Consider the following 26,508-nt stretch of genomic DNA (forward strand, 5'->3'; position numbering starts at 1 on the left):
TCTACTGAGCTCTTGCTGAGTGCCAATTGGCCTACTGTAATGCTGTATTTCTCATTGATCACGGTACCACACAACATGTGAAGAAGAATCTTTACTCACATTCTCACCGGTTTGCAGATAAGGAAACAGACTTAATAAGGATGAGGGATACAGCTAACTTATAGTAAGTAAACTGTGGGGGCCTGAGGCAGGTGTATTTTTAACTACTACTTTAAAACTTACTGGTTATTGTTTCAACTTTGTCTATATTCATTCCATCATAAAAGACCCAAGAGATTTCATTGTTCCAGCATTGATCAAAAGCCTAAAGTCTCCCCATTACAGTCAAGGCAAACTCAGTAGTGAGTACATGAAAAAAAAAATCAAAAAGAAAATTCTAAACTTTCAAATTCTGGTAGCACACAATAAAGGGGTGACTGCCCAGAGCTGAGATTAAGATCCAGAACTGCAGGCATTAAATCTAATGTTCCATGTCTTCTATCAGGGGAGTATCAGAGTAGAAGATGGGCTCCTAAGGGTGTGAGAAGTCCTGACTCTGTGTCCTTGCTGTTGCAGCTCACATGGCCAATGCCTCAAGCTGGCTTTTCCAGCTGCTCATAGCTTATTCCAATGACCAGTGCATGCCGCTGTCTTTTTTGTCTTCCTTGAGTCTCCATTGCAGCTTCAACTCGACTGCTATGGCTCCATTACATTGTCCTATAAAGCATTATTTCCAGCAACATAACCTTGCATTATGCTGCCTCGTTGCCAAGCAATCATTGAGATACTGAAGTTATAAATCATATTTGATATTATCTTTTTTGGTTCATAGTATGTTCAGTAAGGGAATCTATTCTACGATTAGGAATAACAGTATATTTATTATGTTATAAACTATTTAAATTATTGAACCATTTATCCTATATATGTGATATAAATATTAAGTAGAGCATGTGATATGTTTCCCTTTAAAATTATCAGCCATATGGCTTATTTTCTAGTAAATAAGCCATCTTTCCACCAATGACTTGAAAGATTACTTTTATTTGGGGTTGGGGATTTAGCTCAGTGGTAGAGCACTTGCCTAGCAAGCACAAGGCCCTGGGTTCGATCCTCAGCTCCAAAAAATAAAAAAATAAAAAATAAAAATAAAAAGTGTTAAAAAAAGATTACTTTTATTTAATCTTAATTCTTCTATATATTTGAAATATCTTATAAACTCTTTTTTGTGTTTCTATCATGGTCTACAGCTGTAATTATGTCAGTGCTTTTCATGATTGTAACTTATAATATTGTGTGTTAGGGCTGAGGCTGGTGATTAGTTTTCTTTTGCACTTTTTTTTTTGTACATTGTGTTTTTTTTTAATCTCAATTATTTCTACTTGATTTTCTGGGATATTTTTCCCTCAAATTATTAAAGCCCCAATATTCTTTGAGTTTTCCTTTTTTTTCTACTAGTTATATTCCTTTGTCTGTCTTCTTATATAACTATGCTTTTTGAACAATGACAAATAGCTGGAGTTGAAATCATTATTATATTCTTTAGAAGGAACCATTCTTGGATGGTAATTTTGAATTTATTTCAGTTATTTATTGAACTAACTCAAAAATTCTTGCTCTATGTGAGGAATTTAAATAAGCTTTCATTATATTTTGCAAAGAAAAACACCAACTTTCTGATTCTCTGATGGGTCTATCAAGACAATTCTGTGAAGTCAGAAAGAGAGCAGCGTTGCTATCTGGTTATGGTCTTTATTCCTTTCAGGGCTTCCTTCTTGTTTCTCCTTCACTGATTCCATTCCAGCCTCTCTGGAAGCTTCAGGCTGTAGAAAGGAGTGATCACCTTCACACCTCCATGTGTATGTACATGATTTCCTCTTTATTCTCCAAGGGCTTTCACCCACTTTTCATGAATCTCTTCCCTGCCTTTCTTAACCATTATTTTTAAAGGGACCCTCTCCTATCAGGGTCAAAGCACCTTATCACTGTCCTTCATAATAATTCTACAATTCTGGTAAATTGCAAATTGGTTATTGAATGTCTGTATTCCCAGGTAGACTGCAAGGACTATGACGTTCAATTTCAACACTAATGTATGAATAAAAAGATACACAGATAAATACATTGCTAATTAATAGAAAATTGCACTTATTTCTGGGTTAGGATAGTCACTACTTTGCTACTTCCACTCAAGCTTTGAGTGACACCCCCATCACATATACATACACATGCTCACACATTGGTATAATAACGTGTGAAAAGTCCTTCCATTTATTACTTTCTATTTGTTACCATATTGTCAAGGGAAGTTAATTTGAGTTATAATATGAAAATTTAGCTTCTTCTAGAGAGTATTTTCATAGATAAAGATTTGAAGGATGAGTAAACAGGCCATGTAGTTCCCTGAATTCTAGAATGTGGACATATGTTGGTATCTGTATTTACAAGGCTGTGTGTTGTCTGCCTCTCCTGGATGATAAGGCTGATATATAACTCATCCTTTTAGTTCGGACTATCTTCTTGTTTTTATTTGTTTTTCTTTCTGTAGCACAGTGGCTGCCAGCATCAATGCCTTAGCAACGGTGACCTTTGAGGATTTTGTCAAGAGCTGTTTTCCACATCTCTCCGACAAGATGAGTACCTGGATCAGTAAAGGCTTATGTAGGTATAGCTGGTGGTAATTCTACTCCATATTATGAAATTTAAATGGTCCAAATATCAAAATCTTGCATGTGCTACTCAGGAAGCATGAGTAGACATAAATGCATGTTGAGACACAGACATGTAGATCCTCAGACTTCCAATATCTTATCAGAAAGATACCAGGAAAGAATGACTAGCTAGTTCACTTTGCTCTGGTCTTACTTTTCAGGTACCTTATGCTCTAATATCTTCATAGTAGCGTTTCTTGATAGTGCTGAGTTGATCTTACCAGATGTTTTACGTGAAGAGATGCGCTGTTCAATATGACTGACCACTTTATCTAATAATTATCCCTTGAAACCAAACTCCGATTAATATACTCTAAGGGGATGAATGTTCCTTGTTTAATTAGAAATTGCATATTATCTACTTAGCTAGAGATGTGGGCTTGTTTGTTGCTCACCCATCCATGCTTGGATGTTGTATTGGTTGGCTTGATCTTATATTCAGTCAACTATGGCTGCTGTGAGTTCAAGGGTGCAGAGGTCCTGTTATGTCCAGATGACACTGTTTTGCTCTAGTTTTCCCCAATCTCTGTTTCTTACAATATTTCTGCCCTCTTATCCAGATATTTACTGAGCTTGAAATGCAAAGGGTATGATATAGATGATTGACAGTTGATGGTTGTTAGGTGAGGGAAATTCAATTTTCTTGATCCTATAAGAATAGGTTGATCATGCACCAATGGATGTTCTCACATACATGAGTATATGGGCAGTGCTAATTGGATTCAGCAGGTTACTGAAAAATAATAAAGAGGACCTGAAGTTGGGACGAAAGTTTGGGGAGGAGCCAGGATTAGTTGGAAGGAGACAGTGGTGGATTAATATGGTTCAAATATATTATATACAAAAATGAAATTCTCAATGATTTTAATTATTAAAAACTGCATATTACAATCACCGAAACAGTCATCACATTGAATTACATTTTCACAGACTTTGCCGCTTTTTTACAACTTTATTTTTATTATTATATGTATATGTTTGTCTGCATAAGGGTTTGCAAGTGTAGTGCCCATAGAGATCAGAAGAGGGTGTCAGATCTGTTAGAACTGGACTTGTAGGCAGTTATGAGCAGTAAGTACCCTTAACCAACAAGCATCTATCTCTCCAGCCCCCAAATTTGCTGCTTTTAAAGTACAAATAAGTTATGTACTTTATATGATCAATATAGAAAGTGCAGGTAATTTAGAAAAACAATTTAGTTTTAAGTAAAATTATACCCACCTAATTATGTTTCTAGTTGTTTTCCTGTAGCAATCTACACTTTGCGTTTTCCTATGTGTGCTTTGAAAACATAGGCTCTCAATGATTACACAATATATTCTCCAATGGCTTACTTATTTCATTTATATTCTTGTTATTTTATAGTGTATAGTTATCGTACATAGTGATGAGCTTCTTAAGTACATTTTTTCACCTATCATGTATTTTGAACACATTCACTGCCCATAACTTCTCTGTTCTCCAGTTCCATCCATTTTCCAGCAAAGGACAAATTTCCTTCTTTGTGGCTGACCACAGCTATAGGGTGTTGTGGGCATTTTAGCTGTTGACCTTGGGAGAAAACTCTTCCCTGGGCAGTTATTTGCAAGCATGGAACTTCACAACAGCATTGTCACCCCAGGATCTTTACTTTGAAAAATATTTGCATTTACAAAAGTTAGGGCTCTTGATGGGTGGAGTTCTCCCCTCAGGGCAGCTTTCAGATGGTCCCAGTGTTGACCTGAGGTTTCTTTTTAAAGATGCTGATCGCATTAACAAAGGCAGGTACTTTCTCTGCACTATCTGGTCTGCAACTTTAAACTGTCTCCTTCAAATCTTCAAATCTTTATTCTTTTCTCCATATCTTCTTTCTGTCTGGTCTTTTCCTGTCCTTTTTCTTTTTATTGATATTGTGGATGGTATAATTTTCTCATAATAATTTCTCCCATCTAAGTACTTATCAGGCCTGATCTTGCTTAGCTACCAAGTTCAGAATAGATATTAAATTCAGAGTGGTATGGCCACAAACCACATAACATTTCCTAAACTGTTGAATAGTAACGTGAAATTGCTATAATTTTTTTGCCTGTTTTTATTCTGCTAAGACCATATACAGCCATTCACCCAAATCTTGTCTATTCACAAAAGTTAAGTTGATTTTTATGGAGGTATGATTTTGTATATAATAATAGTTTCATTATCCACTTATTTATTCTTCTCATTTTGGTTGCTTATTTCTCTTATCTTTAACTTCTTTTCATTCTTTTTTGTCATAGTTTTTTCCTCTGTGTATTTGAAATACATGTTTCTCTCAATGTTACTTTGAACTCTCCTCAAATAAAAATCTCTTAGCAGTAGTTATTTTTATTTTTGGTCTTATGTTTTGTTCCCTACACGTTATTATAAAAAAAAGTGGCAATATATCAACTTCTCATATAAATATGTGATTATCCATTAATTTCTTCTGAACTTTTTCACGTATCCATCCAGCTCTTTGTCAATTTAAGAATCCATTATATCATTCAATTATTTAAAAGTAAATTGAACACACCATTTCATTTTCCATAATTATTTTAGCTTGCATATTTTTAACTAGAATTTAATATATGTTTCAAGACTTTTCATATAAAACGTGCATATGATGAAATGGAAAGCTGTTGTGTACATACTTGTTGAGTTTTGACAAATGCATTATCCTAACTAGGGTTACTATTGCTGTGATGAAATGCCATGACAAGAAACAAGTTGGGGAGGAAAGGTTTTATTTGGTTCACACTTTCATATCACAGTCCATCATAGAAGAAAGTCAGGACAGGAAATCAAACAGGGCAGGAACCTGGAGGCAGGAGCTGATGCAGTGGAGGGTACTGCTTACTGGCTTGCTCCTTGTGTCTTGCTCAGTCTGCTTTCTTATACAACCCAGGACCATTTCCCTATCCAGGTGTGGCTCTGTCTACAATGGTTGTGGCCCTCCTACAGTAATCACTAATTAAGAAAATACCCTACACGTTGCCTATAGCCCAATCTTATCAAGGCATTTTCTTTCTTTCTTTTTTTTTTTTTTGGTTTTTCGAGACAGGGTTTCTCTGTGTAGCTTTGCACCTTTCCTGGAACTTACTTGGTAGCCCAGGCTGGCCTCGAACTCACAGAGATTCGCCTGGCTCTGCCTCCCAAGTTCTGGGATTAAAGGCGTGCGCCACTACTGCCTGGTGGCATTTTCTTAATCGAAGCTCCTTCCACTCTAATAGCTCTAGCTTGTGTCTAATTGACATAAAACTAACCAACACATGCATCTACTATGAAACCCAATTGTTTAGCAAGATATGTCATCATGGTCATTACCTTAGAAACTTTTCCCATGACTTTTCTCATCATTCTCATCTTAGCTTCTTCCAGAGATAATCAACTACTAGATTTTGTTTTTCCAATGTAGATTTTTAACTTTTCTAGAATTTCATATAAATGGAATTTCACAGTGATGCAGATTTTGTAAAGTCTGTATATGTTCAGTATAGTTACAATATTTCTTTTTCCTACACTTTAGTCATGCTTAGGTGAATGTAAGAAAACAAAATCATGGATTTGGGGTATCAGTGGCCATTCATTAGCATATGTCCCTGGGCTGCTTCAGTGTGAGATAATTAAGAATAATCTTGTAAAATCCTTTTAAGAAACATACTCGTTGTTCTTCAGTAGATGTGCTTTGTCAGCTCTCAAGGTTTCAAATTTACTTGAAATGCTTTGGTGTTGCATCTGAATTCATTTTCATATAAACTTAGTGGTGTTGGATTTTGTGTGTATGTGCGTTGTTTTAGTTGACTATGTTTTTTTTCTTTGTACTCATACTTCTTTGTTTAAATGAGCCTATATAATCTCTGTAGTAATTGAGGTTGCCAGTTTTTAGGTGATATTTTCCTGATTATTTGGTAAATTATTTCCAGAAATATTCATTATATTCATTACTCCTTGTGGCCTGATTTAAGCACAGATGGTGGGATGATAGCATACATTTTTCCTTTATTTATGCTTAAACAAGATTAGATGGATGCAATCATATTTGTTAACTGGGTGAAGTCTGTGAATCTTTTTCACTACATGAATTAGAGATCCCAGAGGGTGAATGGGTGGTGTATCCAGTGCTATCCCCAGCTACTGGCAAATACTCATGGAAAAGTATGACTGAAGAAGAAGTTATTTCTGTAACTGTGTTGTCTCATCATTGGATCTGATGTAGCACTGACAAAATCCACAAGTACAATTCTTGAGAAATTAATTTTGGATACACTTTGGATTCCTTTAATGTAGTCCCTTCTCAGAATGTGAACTCTTTGGGTCAAGAATAAAGTTTTGACTTTACAACCATGGTGTCTGGCGAAGTTCACAATCTATGGTAAGAATCCAATAAAATGGAACCAAGAGTCATATCAACAGCTGGGTTGAATCTTTAGTTGTCTTATTTTCATCTCCTCTTCTGGGATAAACTAGCCTAACAAACACAACTTAGAAGAAAAAGACTTTATTTTAGCTCACAGGTTACTGTCCATCATTACAGGGATGTCAAGGTGGCAGGAACTTGAAACAGCCAGTTAGCTCTGCAGCCAAAAGCAGAGAGAATGAGTATATGTCGTTCTCTCCATTTTTTATAGTTTAGGATCCTCTATCCAGAGACTGGTGGTACTCACAGCGTGTGTGTGTGTGTGTGTGTGTGTGTGTGTGTGTGCACGCGCACGCGCACGGGAAGCATATGTATGTGTGGAAGGAAGAGGTTGCCACCTCAATTAATGCAGCTAACATAATCCTCTATAGACATACCTAGGGGCCAACTTGATCTAGACAATCCCTCATTGAGATTCCCTTCCAAGTGATTCTAGATTTTGTCAAGTTGGCTGTTAAAACTTGCAATCATACTGGCTAGGAATACTAAAACTAAAACTGCCACTGTGTCTGTTACTATCTCTGACACTATTTTTCTCTTTCTTATTTTGTTGATGAATTATTATAGGAACACACTCTTAGGGTGTTTTAAAAATGGAAATGTGTAAAAACCATTATTATTTTAAAAGAAGACATCATCTTTAAAAGTCATTATAACAATACAATAATTTAAATGTCAAGTTTCTGTGTTACCAGAGAAGAGTGCTACCTGAAGTTCCTTATGCTGGTGTATAAACAAATAAATCCTTATGTTGATACACAAACAAATCAGTTGTTAATTATAATAATACTATAGCATTACTAAGGTGTTATGAATAAAGCACCAAGGAGAAAACCAGAAAAGCTTTCAGGTTTTTGATCCTGTGAATCAGTGTATTAATGCTGATTCACCACATAAAAGGTGAAAATCTATCCATAACTCAAAGAGTCCAGTTGCTTCTCCTTCTGCTTATCCCTGGAGAGTGGCTGACCTGGAATTAGTGTCCACATAATGAGTTTGGAATTGCTTGGGCCCTTTCCACATTCATGTTGTTTCACATGACTGACTTTTGGAATGATAGATAGAAATCTTTTGATCCTGCACTCCAGTTCATTTGCCCTGAGAAACAGTTATTGAAGTGCTGGGTAGAGACTGTGCTGTCTGTGTGCAGAGAAGGCTCTTCTTCTTCAGTCCTTCATCAGGACACAGTGCTGGGTGCTCAGGGACGACCTCAGGAGAACATATCATCATATGGTTTCTTTCTTTCAGGTCTCTTGTTTGGTATTATGTGTACCTCCATGGCTGTGGTTGCATCCTTCATGGGGAGTGTTGTGCAGGTAATGGAAGAAGAAAAAGCCATTTGATTTCACAGCATGCTTCCCTCAGTTATCCTTTCTAAAGCCTTGTGTGATTACTCCAAGGCCCAATATTAATATTTGTGGACACCAGATCCAAACAAACCATACATGAAAATTTCAACCAAAATTACTTTCTGAAGGGTGAAGTCGCAATAGGATGGCTTGCGGTGGGTTTATTTTCTCAATTTGTAGAACATGTGTTCTCCCATTCCCTTTCTCTTAAGAGCCTTTGTTTTCTCTTTTCCACTGTGATCAGTAGTTACTAAAAAAAGAAAAAAATTCATCCTGTCCAATTTAATGATACTGTGAGTAATTGAATTATTTTTTGAGAGATTTTTGCATTTTGATCATTTGTAATTAAGGTGTTGCAGGTGCCAGAGAAGGCCAGGACACCCCCGGTGACTGATGGATAGAAATGGTACCTAAAGTGAATGACTTAAGATAGCTGAACTCATCCCTCTGTCCTTGTTCAGCTGAGAATTTGGCTCAACTGACCTGATTGCGTTAAAGAGTGTACCACACAGTTCACACAGCATAGATGCTGGCAGGCTACCAAAGAAACCCCTATCTTGTCTTTCAGGTGGGGTGAGCATCTCTAAGGCAGTGGTTCTCAACCTGTGGGGTGTGACCCCTTTGACAAACCTCTGTCTCCAAAAATATTTACATTATAACTCATAATCTTAGCAAAATACAATTAATGAAGTAGCACCGAAAATAATTTTATAGTTGGGGGTCACCACAGCATGAGGAACTGTATTAAGGGGTCACAGCATGAGGAAGATGGAAAACCACTGGTCTATGGTGATCCACTCATTAATTTTGCCACATTTGAACAAATAAAGGCAGATGTAACTCTTCTATTATTTTCACTATAAAGCAGCTTAGCTATGCTGAATTTAGTAAATCAATGTTCAGATTCTGATTTTACATGTGGAAGCAGACAAAAACTAAAGTTTCAGAAATCTGAATGATGGAACCAGGTTTAATTTCTTGTTCACAAAACCACAATATACTTAAGGCATGTATTTGTGGGTGATACTAGTGGCCACAGCTTTCAGCTCCATAAAGGCTAAATAAATTTTTCTTAAATGATTGTTTTTGGTTTGGTGTTTTGTTTATTTGTTTGGTTTTAAAGTTTTATGTATTGTTTTAGTGTAGGAATTTACAAAGTATGTCTTGAAAAGTTTCAACCTGTGAATGTTCCAAGGGAGACAATTTCCATAGTCAGGTCCCATGTGAAAAATGCTATGCATGTGATGTTCCCTTCCCTAAGATCAAGCACATAGGGTACTGAAGGCTGTGGGAAAACTAATGATAAGTAAAGCTGTTTCACTTGAAATGGTATGATACTGGAGGATGCAGGAAGGGATCAGATTAGAGTAGGAAGGCTAGTCCACTGATGAGGGCCTTGGAGAGCTTCCTGGGGGCACCCTTGCTTTGTAGTTCTTTGCTCTCTGGTTTCGAATCTATTGCTCATTTCTTTTTTTTTTTTTTTTTTTTTTTTTTTTTTTTTTTTTTTTTTTTTTGGTTTTTCGAGACAGGGTTTCTCTGTGTAGCTTTGCGCCTTTCCTGGAACTCGCTTTGGAGACCAGGCTGGCCTCGAACTCACAGAGATCCACCTGGCTCTGCCTCCCAAGTGCTGGGATTAAAGGCGTGCGCCACCACCGCCCGGCTTTATTGCTCATTTCTTATGTCCCACATTTTGACATTCAATAATGTCATGTGTGAACTAAGTAAATATGTAAAATTTCAGCCAGGTTACTTACAGAAGAGAAAGGGATTAAACTAAGAAGTAATGATGAGATTAATTATGATTAAAATTCAAAAGCCTCTAAGATCCCTGAGAGTTAAAATGCTACAAGATGTCTTTCCTCACAGTATGCTGTTGGCCACAGGACTACCTGGAATTCTGCTAAGGGATGGAACAGTTTGAAGACATGTTTTTATCTCAACTCAAGCAGGTCTTTCTAGATCTTAAAGCACTCTGGCATTTGGAAGCCATGGCACAGAAATCAAAGCTCCCCAGCAGGACACAGCACAGACAGATAACAATGAGAGTAGTAGGCAGTTCAGGGCCACTCCTAATACACATCACCATGCTTAAACACTTTTCTGAGTTTTCTTTTTGAGTCTACATTACATTTACACCAGAAAAAAAGTCCAAGAGGTGGGTATGATGAGATGCCCTTCTGACATTTTAAGCGAGCTAAGGCCAAGCATAGCTAAATGCCATTCACAAGCCCTGTCAGCAGCTCCAGGGCTGAAGCACAAAATCCTGGACACTGTCCTCCAGTTGTAGGACAAGCTCAGATGGGTTCTGGGCATTGAAGTAGAACCTAGGTTAGACTAGCTTTGAGCTTGCTTCTGATTACATATACTGAATGACAACAAAAAGAATGTAAAAATGGAAGTCCGTTGCCTTTGTAGACTACAGATACACAAGAGAACATTTGAATGTATATGTGTTTAAAAATAGAGACTCTTGGATTGATTTTCTGTTGCTTTTTGCTCCGAGGCATAAGACATTGCAAGTTTGTCTTTATAAGCCACCGCTTCCCCTCAAAGGGAGATAAATGTCTTCAGATTTTATTGACTCTTCTCTTGATAGCTAGTAATAACCTTCAAATTCAGCTGCCACAAAATTGATGAATTAATTCTACCACTGGCAAAGAAATGCCACAAATATTAAATAACTGGACTCAGGGGAAAAGAAACTTAATTGCACATGGCCCTGTCTTATCCAAGCTAAAATAGGGATTAAATTGTTTGAAAATGAATCTGGAAAAGCAATCTATTTTAGTTAGGGTTTTATTTCTGTGGAGAGAAACCATGACCCACAGCAACTCTTACAGAAGGAAACATTTAATTGGGGATGATTTATTCTTCAGAGGTTTAGTCCATTATCGACATGGTGGGAAGCATGGTAGCATACAGGCAAATATGGTGCTAGAGAAGGAGCCGAGAGTTCTACATATGGATTCACAGATATGAGGAAAAGTGAGTGCCACTCTGAGCATAGGTTGAGCTTTGGAGACCTCAAACCCCACCCCCTAGTGACACACCTCCTCCAGGAAAACTATGCCTACACCAACAAGGCCACGCCTCCTAATAGTGCTACTCCCTATGGACCTATGAAGGCCATTTTTATTCAAACCACCACAAAATTATTTTGCAGCTCATATTTCTGGGAAAAGCACTTATATTATAGCTGAAGGAAATGGGAAGACCCCTTGGCCTTGTATATTTTTGCATAGCAAGAGGAAAGTGAAAGTTGAATGATAACAAGTTAATAACAGAAAGTTCATCAAATCCTGGTGATATATGACAGGATATAGTAAGAATTCAAACAGTTTAATTGTTAAAGATAGATTCTTTCAAAACCATTTCCTCCTTTAAGTAAAACCAGGAGGGCATTATGGTGATTTGCATTCTTAATATTTTTTTTTTTAAAGACTGCTTTTGGGAAAGAAAATGTAAAATTTTAAAGCCAGACAAATCTGAACTTTCTAAATGAAAATAGACTGGAATGTGTTTCTGTTAGCTCCAAGTTTCTTTTCTACAAATTTTGGTTACTGTCATTGAACTGTGTGAGTGTGAGGATTAAAGGAGGCATTGTCTAGAGTACACAGACAGATCTCCTTGGCTGACTGACATGAATGACACCTAACATACAAATTTTTGCAAGTTCTTGGGGGCATTCTAAAGCTTGGGCCTGATATAAAATCCCCATGGTACTTTTACAGATATAAAAAGTGCTGCAGAGAAAGTAGCTTGATGTGTGCTGTTTGTACACATGTGTGTGTATACTCTAATTTGCACAGTTCAGTGAATTTGCATCCCAGCTTGTAGAAGGAACTACTCTTCATGCTGAAAGCACACTTTTTCAGTCTTTCCAAGCTGCTATTTTTCTCTTACATTACTCATACACTTACATGTACAAAGCTATAGAGACTGTAGAAAATCTGTCTTTACTTATGTTTATGGTGTAGGTATTAGATAAACTCTAAGCCAGTTCATTTGGGTCATTTAAAAAATGAGAGATATTAAAATGCTTTACTCAAAATTTCTTATTATTCAAAAGAGATGGAGTTATGAATGTAAAGAGAAATAGAAGGGAGGAGGCCTCTTCACAGTGTTCCAAATACTGAAGAATTCTTCAGTATCTCAGAACTGGTATGGGTGGGGTGGCAAGGGTTGGGATACAGATAACTGTTATTATATAAATGACAGAAAATTTCAAACCAAGTTCAATCAACTGATGAACCATGTAGGATATGAAAAATAAGTTATAGAGCTGTATTGATTTAGTAAATTCCTTAACCAACCAACAAACAAAATAACTTCTGTGGTGCTGGGAATTAGACCCAGGGCCTTGTGCATGCTAAGAATGTGAAAAGAAAAAAGTCCTTTTGCTATTATAACAAGTTAAAATGGCTTCAACCAATGCATTTACCTGAATTGATATTTTCTAAACCTATGCACACACATGTACACATTTAGTTGTATATGTGTGTGTGTTTGTATGAGTATGCATGTGTATGTACATATGTATTTTTTTATAAAGAAAATATATGATTAATAAATGGGACTCAAGTTCACCCAAGGTTCAAGGAAGTGATGGTGGTGTCATGATAAGCTACAGAGGCAGTGGAATTTTCGGGCTCATCTGGTCTTCTTTTTCCTACAGGCTGCCCTCAGCATCCTTGGCATGTGCGGGGGACCGATGCTAGGTTTATTCTCTCTAGGTATCCTGTTTCCTTTTGTGAACTGGAAGGTAAGGATTCTGTACCTCTCTTTATATAAGCCCAGTTCAAATAAGGCTCTTTGTAGCCAGAAGTTTTCTCTGGTCGTGCGGAATCTCTTCCACCTGCGTCCTGCAGCCACTTGGTCCCAAATAAACACACAGAGGCTTATATTATTTTTAAACTACGGCCATGGCAGGATTCTTGCTAGTTAGCTCTTACATCTTAAGTTAACCTATTTCTATAAATTTATACTTTGCCACATGGCTTGTGGCTTACCCGTAATTTACATCTTGCTTCTCCTGGTGGTAGCCAGCAGCGTCTGCCTTGCCTCTCATTTCTCTTCCTGTCTATCTGTTTGGATTTCCCATCTGCCTCTAAGCTGCCTTGCCATAGGCCAAACGGCTTTATTTATCAACCAGTCAGAGCAACACATATTCACAACATACAGAAAGACATCCACAGCAGCTCTTTTCATTTTCTATCTCCTTTTCCTTCTGCTTGGGAAGGCTGTTTGTTTTTTTTCCAGAAAATAAATCCAAAGAATTCATGTTACCTGTATTTCTCTTTCACAAACATTTACATACACACAAGCATAGAATTAAATGGGACCTGGGCCCTCCTATATAAGACTATATTGAAAACTGTTTAGAAGCAAAAGGCAATAAGGGAAGAGGCAACTCTGAGTGGTCATACACTGAATGATTAATACACAGAAAGGACAGGCCAGAGATATTGTTATTTCTGGTACTTCCTTTGCTAATAATGTGTCTTCAGATAAACGTAGTTAGACTGTATGCTAGGTATAGGTCGGATGACAATTTGTTAAGAAAAGTAACATAATACTATTTAAAACTATTTAGAATATAATTTTCTCAATCTAGTACAAGTGTCACTATAATTGTTCTCTACACACTTATACACACAGTTGTAGAGACTCCAGAAAGTCTGCCTGCATTTATAAATGTATAAATCCCGAGTTTGGTGTCCCAGCTACTTAAATGGATACAACTATACGGTTTTTGTTGATACTATTTTAGATAGCTCTTGTAGGATTAGGCAGTATCTTAGTTAGGGTTTCTATTGCTGTGAAAAGACAACATGACCACAGCAACTCTTATAAAGAAAAACATTTAATTGGGGTTAGCTTACAGTTTCAGAGGTTTAGTCCCTTATCCTCATGGTGGGAAGCACAGCTACATGCAGACAGATATGGTGCTGGAGAGGTAACTGAGAGTTCCACATCTGGATTCATAGGCAGCAGGAAGTGACAGCCACACATAACATAGCTTGAGCATCTGAGACCTCAAGGCCCCCAATGACCACTTCCTCTAACAAGGCTATGCCTACTCCAACAAGACAACACCTACCAGTAGTGCCAGGTTCTATGAGCTTATGGGGTCATTTTCACTCAAACTACTGCAGGTAGTTAGCTTAGATATATAGTGAACATTCAGGCATTTGCAAAAAATATCCTGCAGTCTTATTAGGAGAACACTGTTAAAAATACTTCTGTGGTATTTGGGTTTATTAAAATATTTGTGCCATTCAGTTATAATTTGAGGTAGCAACTAGTCACTAAAACCAAACAGTCAAAAGACTGTATCTATGCCATAGCTATGTAAGTTCTTAGTAGAATACATACTATATGGACAATAATAATAGACATGCCAATATGGACAGGGAAAAGACCACAAAGCTTCAACTAGTGAGAATGGGAGAAATAGCCATTCCCAGAAAAGGACACACTGATTTGTTGTCCAACACCAAGTAGTCAGCCCTGAAAACATATACATATAAGTAATATTATACATATTGAGCAAGATATATATATGTATATACATATGTGTATGTGTGTGTGTGCAACAACAATTAGTATTAGTAAAAAAGAGGCAATGAATTTGAAAGAAATCAAGGAAGGGGATTTGGAGGGTTCAGAGGAAAGGTAAGGTAGAATGATGTAATTATATTATAATCTCAAAAAATAAAATAAGTAATGAAAAAGAGATAATCTATGTTAGTAGGCTCTAGTACTTTTGATTATTCAGGAAAAAGACTTAATTCTAGATAGAGGATAGTAAATAGTATAAATCTGTGCGATCTCTTCCTTTGTTCATGGATCTCAACTACTTTATCATTAATCCTCTTCCTAGGGACTATAAGAACAGCTTCAGATTCTGCCTCAACATGGCTGTCTAGGCAGCTACATAGGTTGACCTTCCTGCTGTCTTTTACAGTTAAATTGGGGTCAGGAATTTTTTACTTAGGACAACATAGCTGGCCTCCTGTTTGACCTGCAATCTAAAAATGTATGGGCATTTATAAGTAGATGGAAGAAATTAAAAATAATTATATTTCAAGGTACATTAATACTGAATTTTAATGTCCATCAACAAAACCTCACTGAAACATGACCAGCCTCTTTTATTTGGTATTGGCCATGATTCTCTTGTGGTGCAATGGCAGAGATTAATAGCTGTGGCAGATACTTCATAAATCATAAAGCCTAAAACATGCATCTGGCTATTTGCAGAAGTTCACAGACTGCTTGTGTGTGCTAAAGCACAAATATTCATTTGTATATGTTGGTTTAATTTTACCAAACAATAATGGAGGAAGATTCTGGGCCCTTACAAAGGACTCATTTGTGCATAATAGGAACTTTAACAATCTGTTTTCTTTCACAGAAGTTTCAACTCTATAGTGGTGAGCAAAAACATCCACTGTGATTCTCCAGTAACCCAAGTCTTTGTGAGAATTGTTCTATTTGCTTACAGGAGAAATTATTCATCAACTTCAACCATTTATTAATAAACATAGTCTTTAAATGCAGGGATAATAAAAATACACTTACTCGAGTTTAGAATCAATCAATTAATCAATCAAACAAGCAAACCAAACTTAAGCATCAGGAAACTCTTCTAACTTGTGGAAAGAAATAGCAGCCAGACTTTCTGTATAGCATCTGTCAATAAAAAAATGACTTCATGGTATAAAGATTTCCATAGCTCTGAAACTCTTTTATTGAACATTGAGGTTTCACCATCTTTTCAAGTAAAAAGGGGGAACAAGTCAAAGACAGAAAAAAATTTATTCAAGGTACAACTTATTCTTACTTAAAAATTGCTTCATGTGGCTGAAGGTTATGACTCATTGGTAGAGAACTGGCCTCATATGCATAAGACCCTAGAATCCATACCCAGCACCAAAAATAAGTGAATGAATAAGTAAGTGTATCTAGACTCTCTATAATACATTACACCTTATATCAATATTTTTGCAAACAAAAAAAGCCTTGTCTAATTTCTTATTATCTTCTATTTTTCTCCAAGGGTGCTCTAGGAGGCCTCCTTACTGGAATCACATTGTCATTTTGGGTCGCCATCGGGGCTTTCATTTACCCTGCACCAGACTCTAAGACATTACCTTTACCTCTATCAACAGAACAGTGTGTACAATTAAATATAACAACAACAGTAGGACCACAGCTTTCCAACAGGTATGTTGACTTTAAAAATTGTACTAACTCCCAAAGTAGGTCAGCAAATAAGAGGAGAGACCTCTCTCATCGGTAATTTTATGAGCTAGTTCTTGCTTATCTGCATGTGTTTAGCAATGAAGGGTACTGTGCAAGGCTACACAGAGTTCTGCAGATGGCTATTCCTCTTCATTCAGGCAAACGAGAGTGAAAATAGTATACTGGAGGACTGAAGGACAGATGGGGGTCATGATCTTAGTGCAAGATATCTGAAGGCTGCATTCTTTCTGTGTAGTTTATAAAACTTGCTTTGGAGATTTTCTGTCAGTTTATATGCAGACAAGTCATAATTTTTCCAGTATCTCTCATCTCTCTCTCTCTCTCTCTCTCTCTCTCTCTCTCTCTCTCTCTCTCTCTCTCTCTCTCTCTTTCTTGTTTTTTTATAGAACTTTATTTTTATTTTATAATTTAATTTCATTTTACATATCAGCCATGGATTCCCCTGTCCTCCCTCTTCCCACCCGGCCCCCCCCATTCCCATCTCCTCCAGGGTAAGGACTCCCCTGGGGATTCATAACACAAAGAAATCATTTGTGATTTGTATTTGTAAATCAGTGATGATATGGATTGTGTATAGTTATGCAAAGCAACACAAGCTCATGATTGTTTTTCATTAAAGAATCAAATATTAAAATTTGGGGTTTTAAGATATGCCAGAACCTAAAGTGAACAGCGAAGAGATCATATCCTTATTCTGAATGATGAACAGAGTTAATGACATGTGCTGTTTTTCTCCACAGACCTGCCCTAGCGGACACATGGTACTCCCTCTCCTACCTTTACTATAGTGCCTTGGGCTTTCTGGGATGCATAGCTGCTGGAATAATCATCAGCTTCCTGACAGGTGGGATATCTGGAGTCCTCTCTTTGCACTTGTATACTACCTGGCAGCCTCACCAATTTGCTTCTGAGTCCTATTCTCAAAGAGATATACATTCTTTCTTCCAGCTTTTGGGAAACATGGAGTATATTACAATTATCTGTAGTCCCACAACTCTGCAGAAGCACATGAAAATTCTTTCTCTCTCTAGCTATATATTGATAACATTGACCAACATTTCTTCATCCCTGCCTCATCCAGCCTCTGGCAGCCAATGATCCACTCTTACTTTCTATGAACTCAACATCTCTAGATTTATTTATTTTTTGTTTTTTTATAGAACTTTATTTTTATTTTATAATTTAATTTCATTTTACATATCAGCCATGGATTCCCCTGTCCTCCCTCTTCCCACCCGGCCCCCCCATTCCCATCTCCTCCAGGGTAAGGACTCCCCTGGGGATTCATAACACAAAGAAATCATAAATATTAGAAGAGATGGAAAAATTTGAATGATTTATGTGCTAATATTTATAAAATTAAAAGTTACAGTATAGATAAGTATATTTAAACTTGATTCTTAAGCCTTCAGTCATGAACAAATATTTTGATTATGTTTGTTTTTGTATGCCATTTGGACAAAATGTGACAAAATCGTCTTTATGATATTCAATTTGATAAAATATAGTAAATGTGTAATCTTATAAAATCATAACCTAAATAAATATAATAGACATAGAAAAAGATACATACTGCCTCTAAGTTTCTAAGTCTATCGATCTCTCTCTCTCTCTCTTTCTCTCTCTCTCTCTCTCTGTCTGTCTGTCTCTGTGTGTTTAACAATCAGAAAATAAATAAGATATTTGAAACATGATTCTTCCATCATACATAGGTATAAGAAATTCTTTGTAACATCACCTATGAAGGAAGACTAAATATTAAGTGTTTTTGACCTGACTTCCAAAATAATCTATCGAGGACTTTGGGGGTCCAGCCCCTCTATAGTCCCCTCCCAGGGTCCAGGAAGAATCTACAACCAGCTGATAATTAATCTTTGATGAAAAGAAATGTATCAATGTACACGAAACTCCTTAGTCCATACACTTTATTATTCTGTCAGTTCTCTCTCTACAAGCTTATACTCTGCTCTAATTTTTAGCTCCTGTCTTGCCCAATTTCTCCTTATATTTATCCGTTGTTCCCTCTAAGTTCTATCTTAATTCCCTCTTTTAGTTCTGCCCCTTCTAGGTTCTCATCCATCTAGTTCTTTCCCATATCAGCTCCTCTCCCATCTCCTTCTCTCTCATCTTGTTCTTCCTCATCTTGTTCTTCCCCATCTGGTTCTTCCTCATCTTCCATCTCATTCCTCTAGTACTTTCTTCTAGCCTTTCAATCTAGTTCTTCCCCATCTCAGTTTGTTCCTCTCAAGTTCTTACCCATCTAGTTCTTCTATTCTCTTTTCTCTTCTCCGTCCTCCAGTGTACTGGAAGTCCTGGTATATATACACTTATAAGCAGTAATCCCTTGGCAATGCAAAGCCAGGCTTCCAGGGTCAAATGGAGGGGTGATAAGAATCACATAGAGAGGCAATAACCATTAATTATTGTGCAACCCCAAAGGGAAGTAACCAATGGGGAAATGAATTAACTAAAGGCTAAATTCGGGTAATATCTAAGAAGAGGGATCATATGTGCTCAACTATAGTCTTAAACGTGGTTAGTAGAAAATGTTAAGAATCTATAAGTTGCTAGGTCAATGGGAGAAAATAAAACTGCGTTCTTTTTTCCTGTGGCTCCTATCTGTCCGAGCTATCTGCAGTTTTTCTGCAGGGTGGGGGAAAGTGCACTCAGTCGCTAGGCAACCTGTGTACAGGTAGATGCCCCTGGTGATAATTAAAGGGAGATCTGGAACTGGAGGTAAGATTTGGGAAAAGAAGGAAGTTAAGCTTAATTGGCACATCTGTCAGGCCTTCTCAAACAGGTAGATTGGACGCTTAAGTCTGTTCTTAGAGAGTACACAGGTATCTCTGATAAGGTACTTTCCTCCATCTGGGGATAGACCTGGCCGGATGCTGCCAATGATGATAATTACAGGGAGGCTTGAACTGGGGTTTTGGCTGAGCATAGCTGTCAGCACAGAAAGTTATCTAAATATTCCTAGAAGTGCTTAGGTAAGGAGTTAAAGGTCTATAAAGTTAGTAAGGCTGTAAAGAAAGGAGGGTCCGAGCTAAATTGTGTAAAGCTATTACTTAACATCCACCTGACTTAGGTAGTGTCTCCTTGTGGAATTTACCTTAAATCAGGAGACTTGTTATTACTGTTAGTCCTTGAGAGTGGCTAAGGGAGATATCTGATTCCAGAGAAAGTCTTTCCTGAGGCTGTTCTCCAAATACCTGGAATGTGTATGTCCAGATAGTGATGAGTCCACACTGTTAGCCCTTCTTAGGGAGAAGTCAATTGGGAAAGACGATGAAGGCACACATGATTTTTATAACAGAATACAGCTGACATATAACAAACCAAATAACACCAAAAGCTCCTAGGAATTTGGCTTCCTCTGGAGGAATTCCTTGATCCCTCCAGGTAGTGACTTTGCCATAACCAGCTGAGCTCTTATGATATATTCCTGTGGCCCGCAGCAATAATCCTATCTTGTATTTGGATATTCAGGGTTTCATTGTAAGGCTTTGAAGCTTGTGCACTGTACATGGTGACCACAATGGGGAAAAGTAGGGGATGGATTATAACTCATGCTTTCTGCTGTTCTCACAGGGTCACAAAACTGACACAAAATTGATTTTGTTCAGAGGAAGGCGAACCAAAGTTTCAATAAAAGTAGTGATAGTCAGGGCTGGAGAGATGGATCAAGTTAATAGAAAATGTTGCTCTTCCAGAGGACCCAAGTTCAATTCCCAGCACCCACAGTACAGCTCAAAACTGTCTATAACTTCAGTTCCAGGGGATCTGATGCTTTTTTCTGGCCTCTGTGGGAATGTAGGGACATGATATGCAGACAAATATTTATGGGTTGGTTTTAAATAAAATTCTTTGATGCAGAACAACATTGACATTCTTCATTACAGTTGTCTGAGGTTTTGCACATCGTCTTCCACCTCCCTGTCCTTTCCCTATCTCTCTCTCTCTCTCTCTCTCTCTCTCTCTCTCTCTCTCTCTCTCTCTTCTCCCTGTCATTAAGACAAAGGTACTACCAGTCTTAAGATCACAAATGGGCCGGGCGGTGGTGGCGCACGCCTTTAATCCCAGCACTCGGGAGGCAGAGCCAGGTGGATCTCTGTGAGTTCGAGGCCAGCCTGGGCTACCAAGTGAGTCCCAGGAAAGGCGCAAAGCTAAACAGAGAAACCCTGTCTCGAAAAACCAAAAAAAAAAAAAAAAATCACAAATGGCCACTTTCTTGTTGCATTATTTAATAATTAATATAAAGTTCATTATCAACAATGCATGAGTCAAATGTACCACTCTGTAGAAGGCGCTAATTGACAAATATCAATTTAATTGCAATTCTATTAAGTAAAACACCTTTAACAGACTGACATAATACTGTGGAACATGGTTTTTGGACAGGCACAACATTTTAGTCAGACATAACATTAGGCTCATAGCTCATAGAAGGAATCTGATCAATGTATTTAACTCTTACTCCAATGCTTCCTCCAGGGACCTCTGGATGGATTGACACTCATACTCACCAGCACTCTGTGGGATAGGGCATCTACACTAGTCTTCCTAGCCAGAAAATTTGAAAAGATTCTGGGAGGATGACTTCATCATCCTTTAAGTCTTAGTATAAATGTCAGTCTGACTTGTTCCTCAGGAGGATTTAAAGTGACCGAACCGGTATGTTTTGAGGATCAGAAATGAAGTGTGATTTGGCTGGCAGAACTTTAGAGAATTGTCTAAGATGCTGATGTTGTAATGAAAGAAAAAGAAACAGTAAAAATGATCTTTCTAATTTTAAAAATACTAACCTAGATGATCCTGAAAATATATAATTTAGTTAAAAATTGAGGAAGAAAAAAATGTACTTCCTATTATTTCTTCAATTGGCCTGAAAATTTACTACTAGAGTAATATTTTCAAATGAATACATTATCACCATTTGACTTTATAGTCCTAAACTTTATTGACCTGACAACTTGTGAATTTATAACTGCTAGCTTGTACTCTTTCCACAGTCTACAATTTCTATAGCTTCACCTCTGAAGCTTGTTCTCAATTTTTGTTAAGAAATAACCCATTCTCAAGTTGATAGACTTGTACTAAAATGGAAGACATGGGGGGTTGAAGCCGTTTAATCCATCTTCCTTTTCTTAACAGGCAAACAAAGTGGCAAAGATATCGACCCACTTTTAATAAGACCAGTTTGCAATTTATTTTGCTTTTGGTCTAAGAAATACCAAACTCTCTGCTGGTGTGGAGTTCAGCATGACCAGGAAACAGAGCAGGTGAGTGGATGCCTGAGCTTCTTAAAACGGGCATTGGCTTAGAGGGAAGAGTGCCCTTCCTCCACGCCATTCCTAGGAGTGCCCTTCTACCTCTGGGAGTGCCCTTCCTCCCCCTTGCAACAATTGTGAGGGAAAGGATTGTAAGGATGGAAGACAGTAAATATCAACAGCTTTAAAAATTATAGATTTTGATCCCAGAGTCCCTGGAGCTGATAGTCTTTTAAGTGTGTGTGTTGATAGGTAAATGTGCCTCTGGCTGGAATGTAGACATTGCAAGTGATCAATTTTCATAGACTCTTTTAACCCCTGAGAGATCAGTTCCAGGAAAAATATAAAAATAAGTCTTAGAAAAAGAATAAAATACAAAACACAGTAAAGTGTGATAGATGAGATGATGAGTTTGAGAGTCAGAGAGCCTTGGGTCTGTCCCTGGTTCAAAGTCTCATTTTCCTTTTGTTTAACTTTTATTATTTGAGAACTAAAGAAGGACATTATACAGAATGACATAGACACAGCTTTTTAATTCTCTAGGATATTATATTAGTTATTTTTGCCTATTATCTCTTACTAAAATTCCTGACAGAACACCTTAAAGGAGAAGTTTTGGGTTTTTGTTGTTGTTGTTTGTTTTGTTTTTAGCTCACAGTCTTAAAGGGTTCATCTATGATTGCTTAATTCCATGCATTTGGACAGATCAGGAAGTTAATGGGAACATGGGAAGGAAAAGGCTGTTTACCTTTCAGTGGGGATGAAATAGAAGGAAAGGGAATACAGGCAGGTGTCAGAGAAAGATATCACACAAAATAAAATCCTCCAGTGACTTAATTTCTTTCATCTGGGCCCCACTTCCTAATAATCACAATCTCCCCCACAGCATCACTAGCTGAAGTGAAATTCATACTCAAGCCATAACAACTATAAATATTAAATATTGGTGGGAAATTATAGTCAAAGAAGCAGCAAAATACAACCAACTTCCTTAGACTTTTTATCCCCCAGAAGTTCATTTATGATAGACCAATAGAGACTTTTAAGAGTTGCATTCTCATCAGTCAAGACCCACCATGATCAGCTTGAGCTGGAAGTAAATTGGGCTGACTGACAATGGAGCAAGCCGAGGAACTGCAGAAGAGCTAGGAAATACTGAACCTCTTCAGGAGGGACGCAGGATATGCTTTTGTATGTTTTGAGCAGTGGAAGGATTGTGAAAGATGTTGAAAGAAAGTAGAAATGAATGCAAAACTATCTTGATCATCCTTCATAAATGTGCAGAAGTTCCACAATATCCCTTGAGTTGGTTTTAAACCTGTCACGATTGACTTTTAATATGTGTTTTTCCACATTCCTCAGGATTACCTTGACAGTGGCAGTGCCTGGAAACAGGGGGTTGAATCTGCCCTACAGAATGGACTCAAGCAAGAAAGTCTGGCTCAGATTCCAGGCTACAACCCCAAGGACAAAAGCTACAGCAACAGTGTTCAGGAGAAGACCACTCATTTCTAGAACAATACAATCAACTGATAATATATTCACACACACACACACACACACACACACACACACACACACACACAGACGTACTCTATGCTACTTCTTCCTGTTATAGAATTGTGTACAGATTCCTTTCAGAAAACAAAGATGCCCAATACCTATTTATACTTATTTATAGAGACGATAAGACTATTTCTCAGGATATTCTTTGGAAAGTTCCAAATTCATTTGAGAAAAATCAGCCAAGGCCCCAAGTGCCTGATGCTACATAACTAAGTCAGGACTGAATTTAATTGTAATGCAGGGAGTCAAACTCTTTTGCTTCTTGTCAGGTTAAATCTCAGGGTTTGATGTTTATTTGAAGGTTTATGTTTGGTTTTGGTGCTGAGAATTAAGCATAGGACCTTGTTCCGACAAAATATGTGCCTGACTACTGACCCTAGTCCACATTTCAAAGTTTTAACATTCAAACTATTGTGGTGGAGGTGGAGACAACATAAAGGGGAATCTGAGTCTTCAGTGCTTCTCTGACATGGCTGATGAAACAGGACTGATGTTATCTCCCGTGTCATGTCTCACATGTGTGTAACAAGTAGACATATCCATGCCTTCCATGTGGCCACAGCTAGCACACTTAACTTCCATCAGTATCCTCACACTGCCTCCTTTATGTATTCCTTTAGTGATTCTGCCGCTAAAGCTGTCATGATTAAACTTTAAGGATAAATGTACTAAGTACAGGAGGAGAAAAAAATCAGTTTTCCTAGTGGGGTAATCACATCTAAATACACTATTAGCTTTTTCCTGTTGAGGAAGTGTTTCATCTTTATTTCTATCATTTTGAAAAGATAAATTTGGACCTAGAAAGATGACTCAGCAGTTAGGAGAACTTGTTGCTCTTTCAGAGGACCTGTATTCAATTCCTAGCACTCAAGTTGAGTAGCTTATGGCTGCCTATAAATCCAGCTTCAGAGAATCAGGTACCTTTTTGTGACTTCCATTGGCATCCACTTTCATGTGCACATAGCCACACACAGACACACACACACCTACACATAGTAAAGAACTCAATTTTTTTAAGTGAAAAAACTCTGTGCTCACCCAAAAGTTGAAAGTCTACTCTACAAAGCTGAATAAAGGGGAAGTCAAGCTTTACAGAAAGCTGTGACTGTGACGTCAGCCGGCATATTGTAAATGAACCTTTGGAGGAGCTTACTATTCAGAGCAGAGCTCATTAACTGTGGAGGCTTACTCACTATCCACAGAATTCATTCATGTCACAGGTGCAAGCTTAAGTCACTCCATCAGATGTAAGTACTATACCGTTTTAATTCTAGAGAGTAACTTCAAAGTTCTGGAGCAGAGGGTATTACAAAGTAAAAGGTGATTTGAGAAATGAGGGTGCAGTGAAACTCAGTTGGAAATAGAAAATAAATTCTTAAAAAGTAAATGAAAAGAAGAACCAATGTCTGGGAATCAGATTCTATCAACAATAGCAGTAAATGTATATACAGGATATGTTTACATGCCTATGTATATGCTCATAGTAACACATAAGTGATTGATTTGGAAGCCATTTTAAAGCTGTAAATTTTCACGTGGAACTTTCCAAAAGCAAAATATCTCAATTTTTTTCTCGTTTTACTAAAAGTTACCCTAAGGCTACCTCACTAAATCAACACTTGGAGTTAGATCTAAAATACCTTTGTTCTTTTTTAGTCTATAATTTTCTTAAAGTATTATCAAAAGCACACAAATAAAATGACATACAACCATTTTATTATAGAAGTGGCTTAGTCTCCTCTTGTATAACAAACTATAAGGCACAAGTAGATAAAATATAAAGACCTTTTCAAACTCTGAGTAGAGGTTGCCTTTTGCTCATCCAAACAAATACGTCTTTGGGAAGAGAGCAGAAAGAAATCTGAAAAAGTAAGCTTATTATGCAGGGGTGGGAATTGCATTAATTGTGTGGTGAAGTGGATGAAAACCACAATGTGCATAGTCAATAGGCTCAGCTGGTCCCAGCATCCCTTTCCTCCCATCTCCTACTCTAGAAATGGCACTCGGAATGGTGTTACAGGGCCACGTTCAGTGGAATAGGTTAAACTTGGGTTTGCTTCGTCACAGAATGAGACTTCTCAATACATTGTGCTGTGAGTGATGAGTTTACAGAAGTGTGGAAAGTGTTAAACTCAGTGCTGGCCTTTGTGCCTCTTAAGCATAATTGCCGACATTGGTGAGAATGACTCTTCCCTTGACCTCATTAAACTCATTTAGATGGCTGACATTCTCTGTGTTATGATTTGGAGCAAAAAGTGTAGTTTGTTGGCTGGCACGAGGTATCTGAGTCAAATGACTTAGACTCAAACATGAGTACTGACACAAATTATCCTGGTCATTTGAGGAAAAAACTTTTAAAAATATTAGTTTATTTGCCAATTAAAGGGAATAGAAACTATTTTTATTTTCATTTATTTTTCTTTTTGTTTTTTCGAGACAGGGTTTCTCTGTGTAGCTTTGCGCCTTTCCTGGAACTCACTTGGTAGCCCAGGCTGGCCTCGAACTCACAGAGATCCGCCTGGCTCTGCCTCCCGAGTGCTGGGATTAAAGGCGTGTGCCACCACCGCCCGGCTGAAACTATTTTTATTTAACAGAATTATTGTGAGGACTTACCCCAGTGACTGGCCCCTTCAGAGAGTTCAATAATGCCACTCACTGTGTAGTGTATGAAGAAAATGGTGTTCATTTTAAGTGATCGTTTCACTGTTTCTCTTTGAGGACATTGACTTAGTACATGTATTACAAAGGTGCTGTACAGAAATAGAACTAATGAGGTAAGCACAATTACAAATTAAAAATTATGTCCTGATTCCCAAATACTAGGTTTTTTTAAATTTTATTTTATAATTTAATTTAATTTTACATATCAGCCATGGATTCCTTTGTCCTCACCACTCCCGCCCCCCCCCCCACCTTCCTCCCAGCCCACCCCCCATTCCCATCTCCTCCAG

At 37.5% G+C, this 26,508-nt stretch overlaps 1 protein-coding gene and 1 non-coding gene across 2 annotated transcripts in view; both read left to right on the forward strand.

Annotated features, from left to right (window-relative positions):
• Positions 1–23,506, forward strand: part of Slc5a12 (solute carrier family 5 member 12) — a 43,056-nt gene extending 19,550 nt beyond the window's left edge. Inside the window, exons 9-15 of the mRNA XM_059259478.1 lie at positions 2,528–2,640; positions 8,353–8,420; positions 13,129–13,215; positions 16,516–16,682; positions 17,462–17,565; positions 21,876–22,003; positions 23,354–23,506. Of these exons, the coding sequence (XP_059115461.1) occupies positions 2,528–2,640; positions 8,353–8,420; positions 13,129–13,215; positions 16,516–16,682; positions 17,462–17,565; positions 21,876–22,003; positions 23,354–23,506 (820 nt within the window). The remainder of the gene's footprint in view (positions 1–2,527; positions 2,641–8,352; positions 8,421–13,128; positions 13,216–16,515; positions 16,683–17,461; positions 17,566–21,875; positions 22,004–23,353) is intronic.
• Trnaa-agc (transfer RNA alanine (anticodon AGC)) lies at positions 1,025–1,105 on the forward strand. Its single transcript has one exon. It is a non-coding gene; the product is annotated as a tRNA-Ala (tRNA).
• Positions 23,507–26,508: the final 3,002 nt, after the last annotated feature.

This window comes from Peromyscus eremicus, chromosome 4, assembly GCF_949786415.1.
Source record: "Peromyscus eremicus chromosome 4, PerEre_H2_v1, whole genome shotgun sequence".
In the NCBI taxonomy this organism is placed as follows: domain Eukaryota; kingdom Metazoa; phylum Chordata; class Mammalia; order Rodentia; family Cricetidae; genus Peromyscus; species Peromyscus eremicus.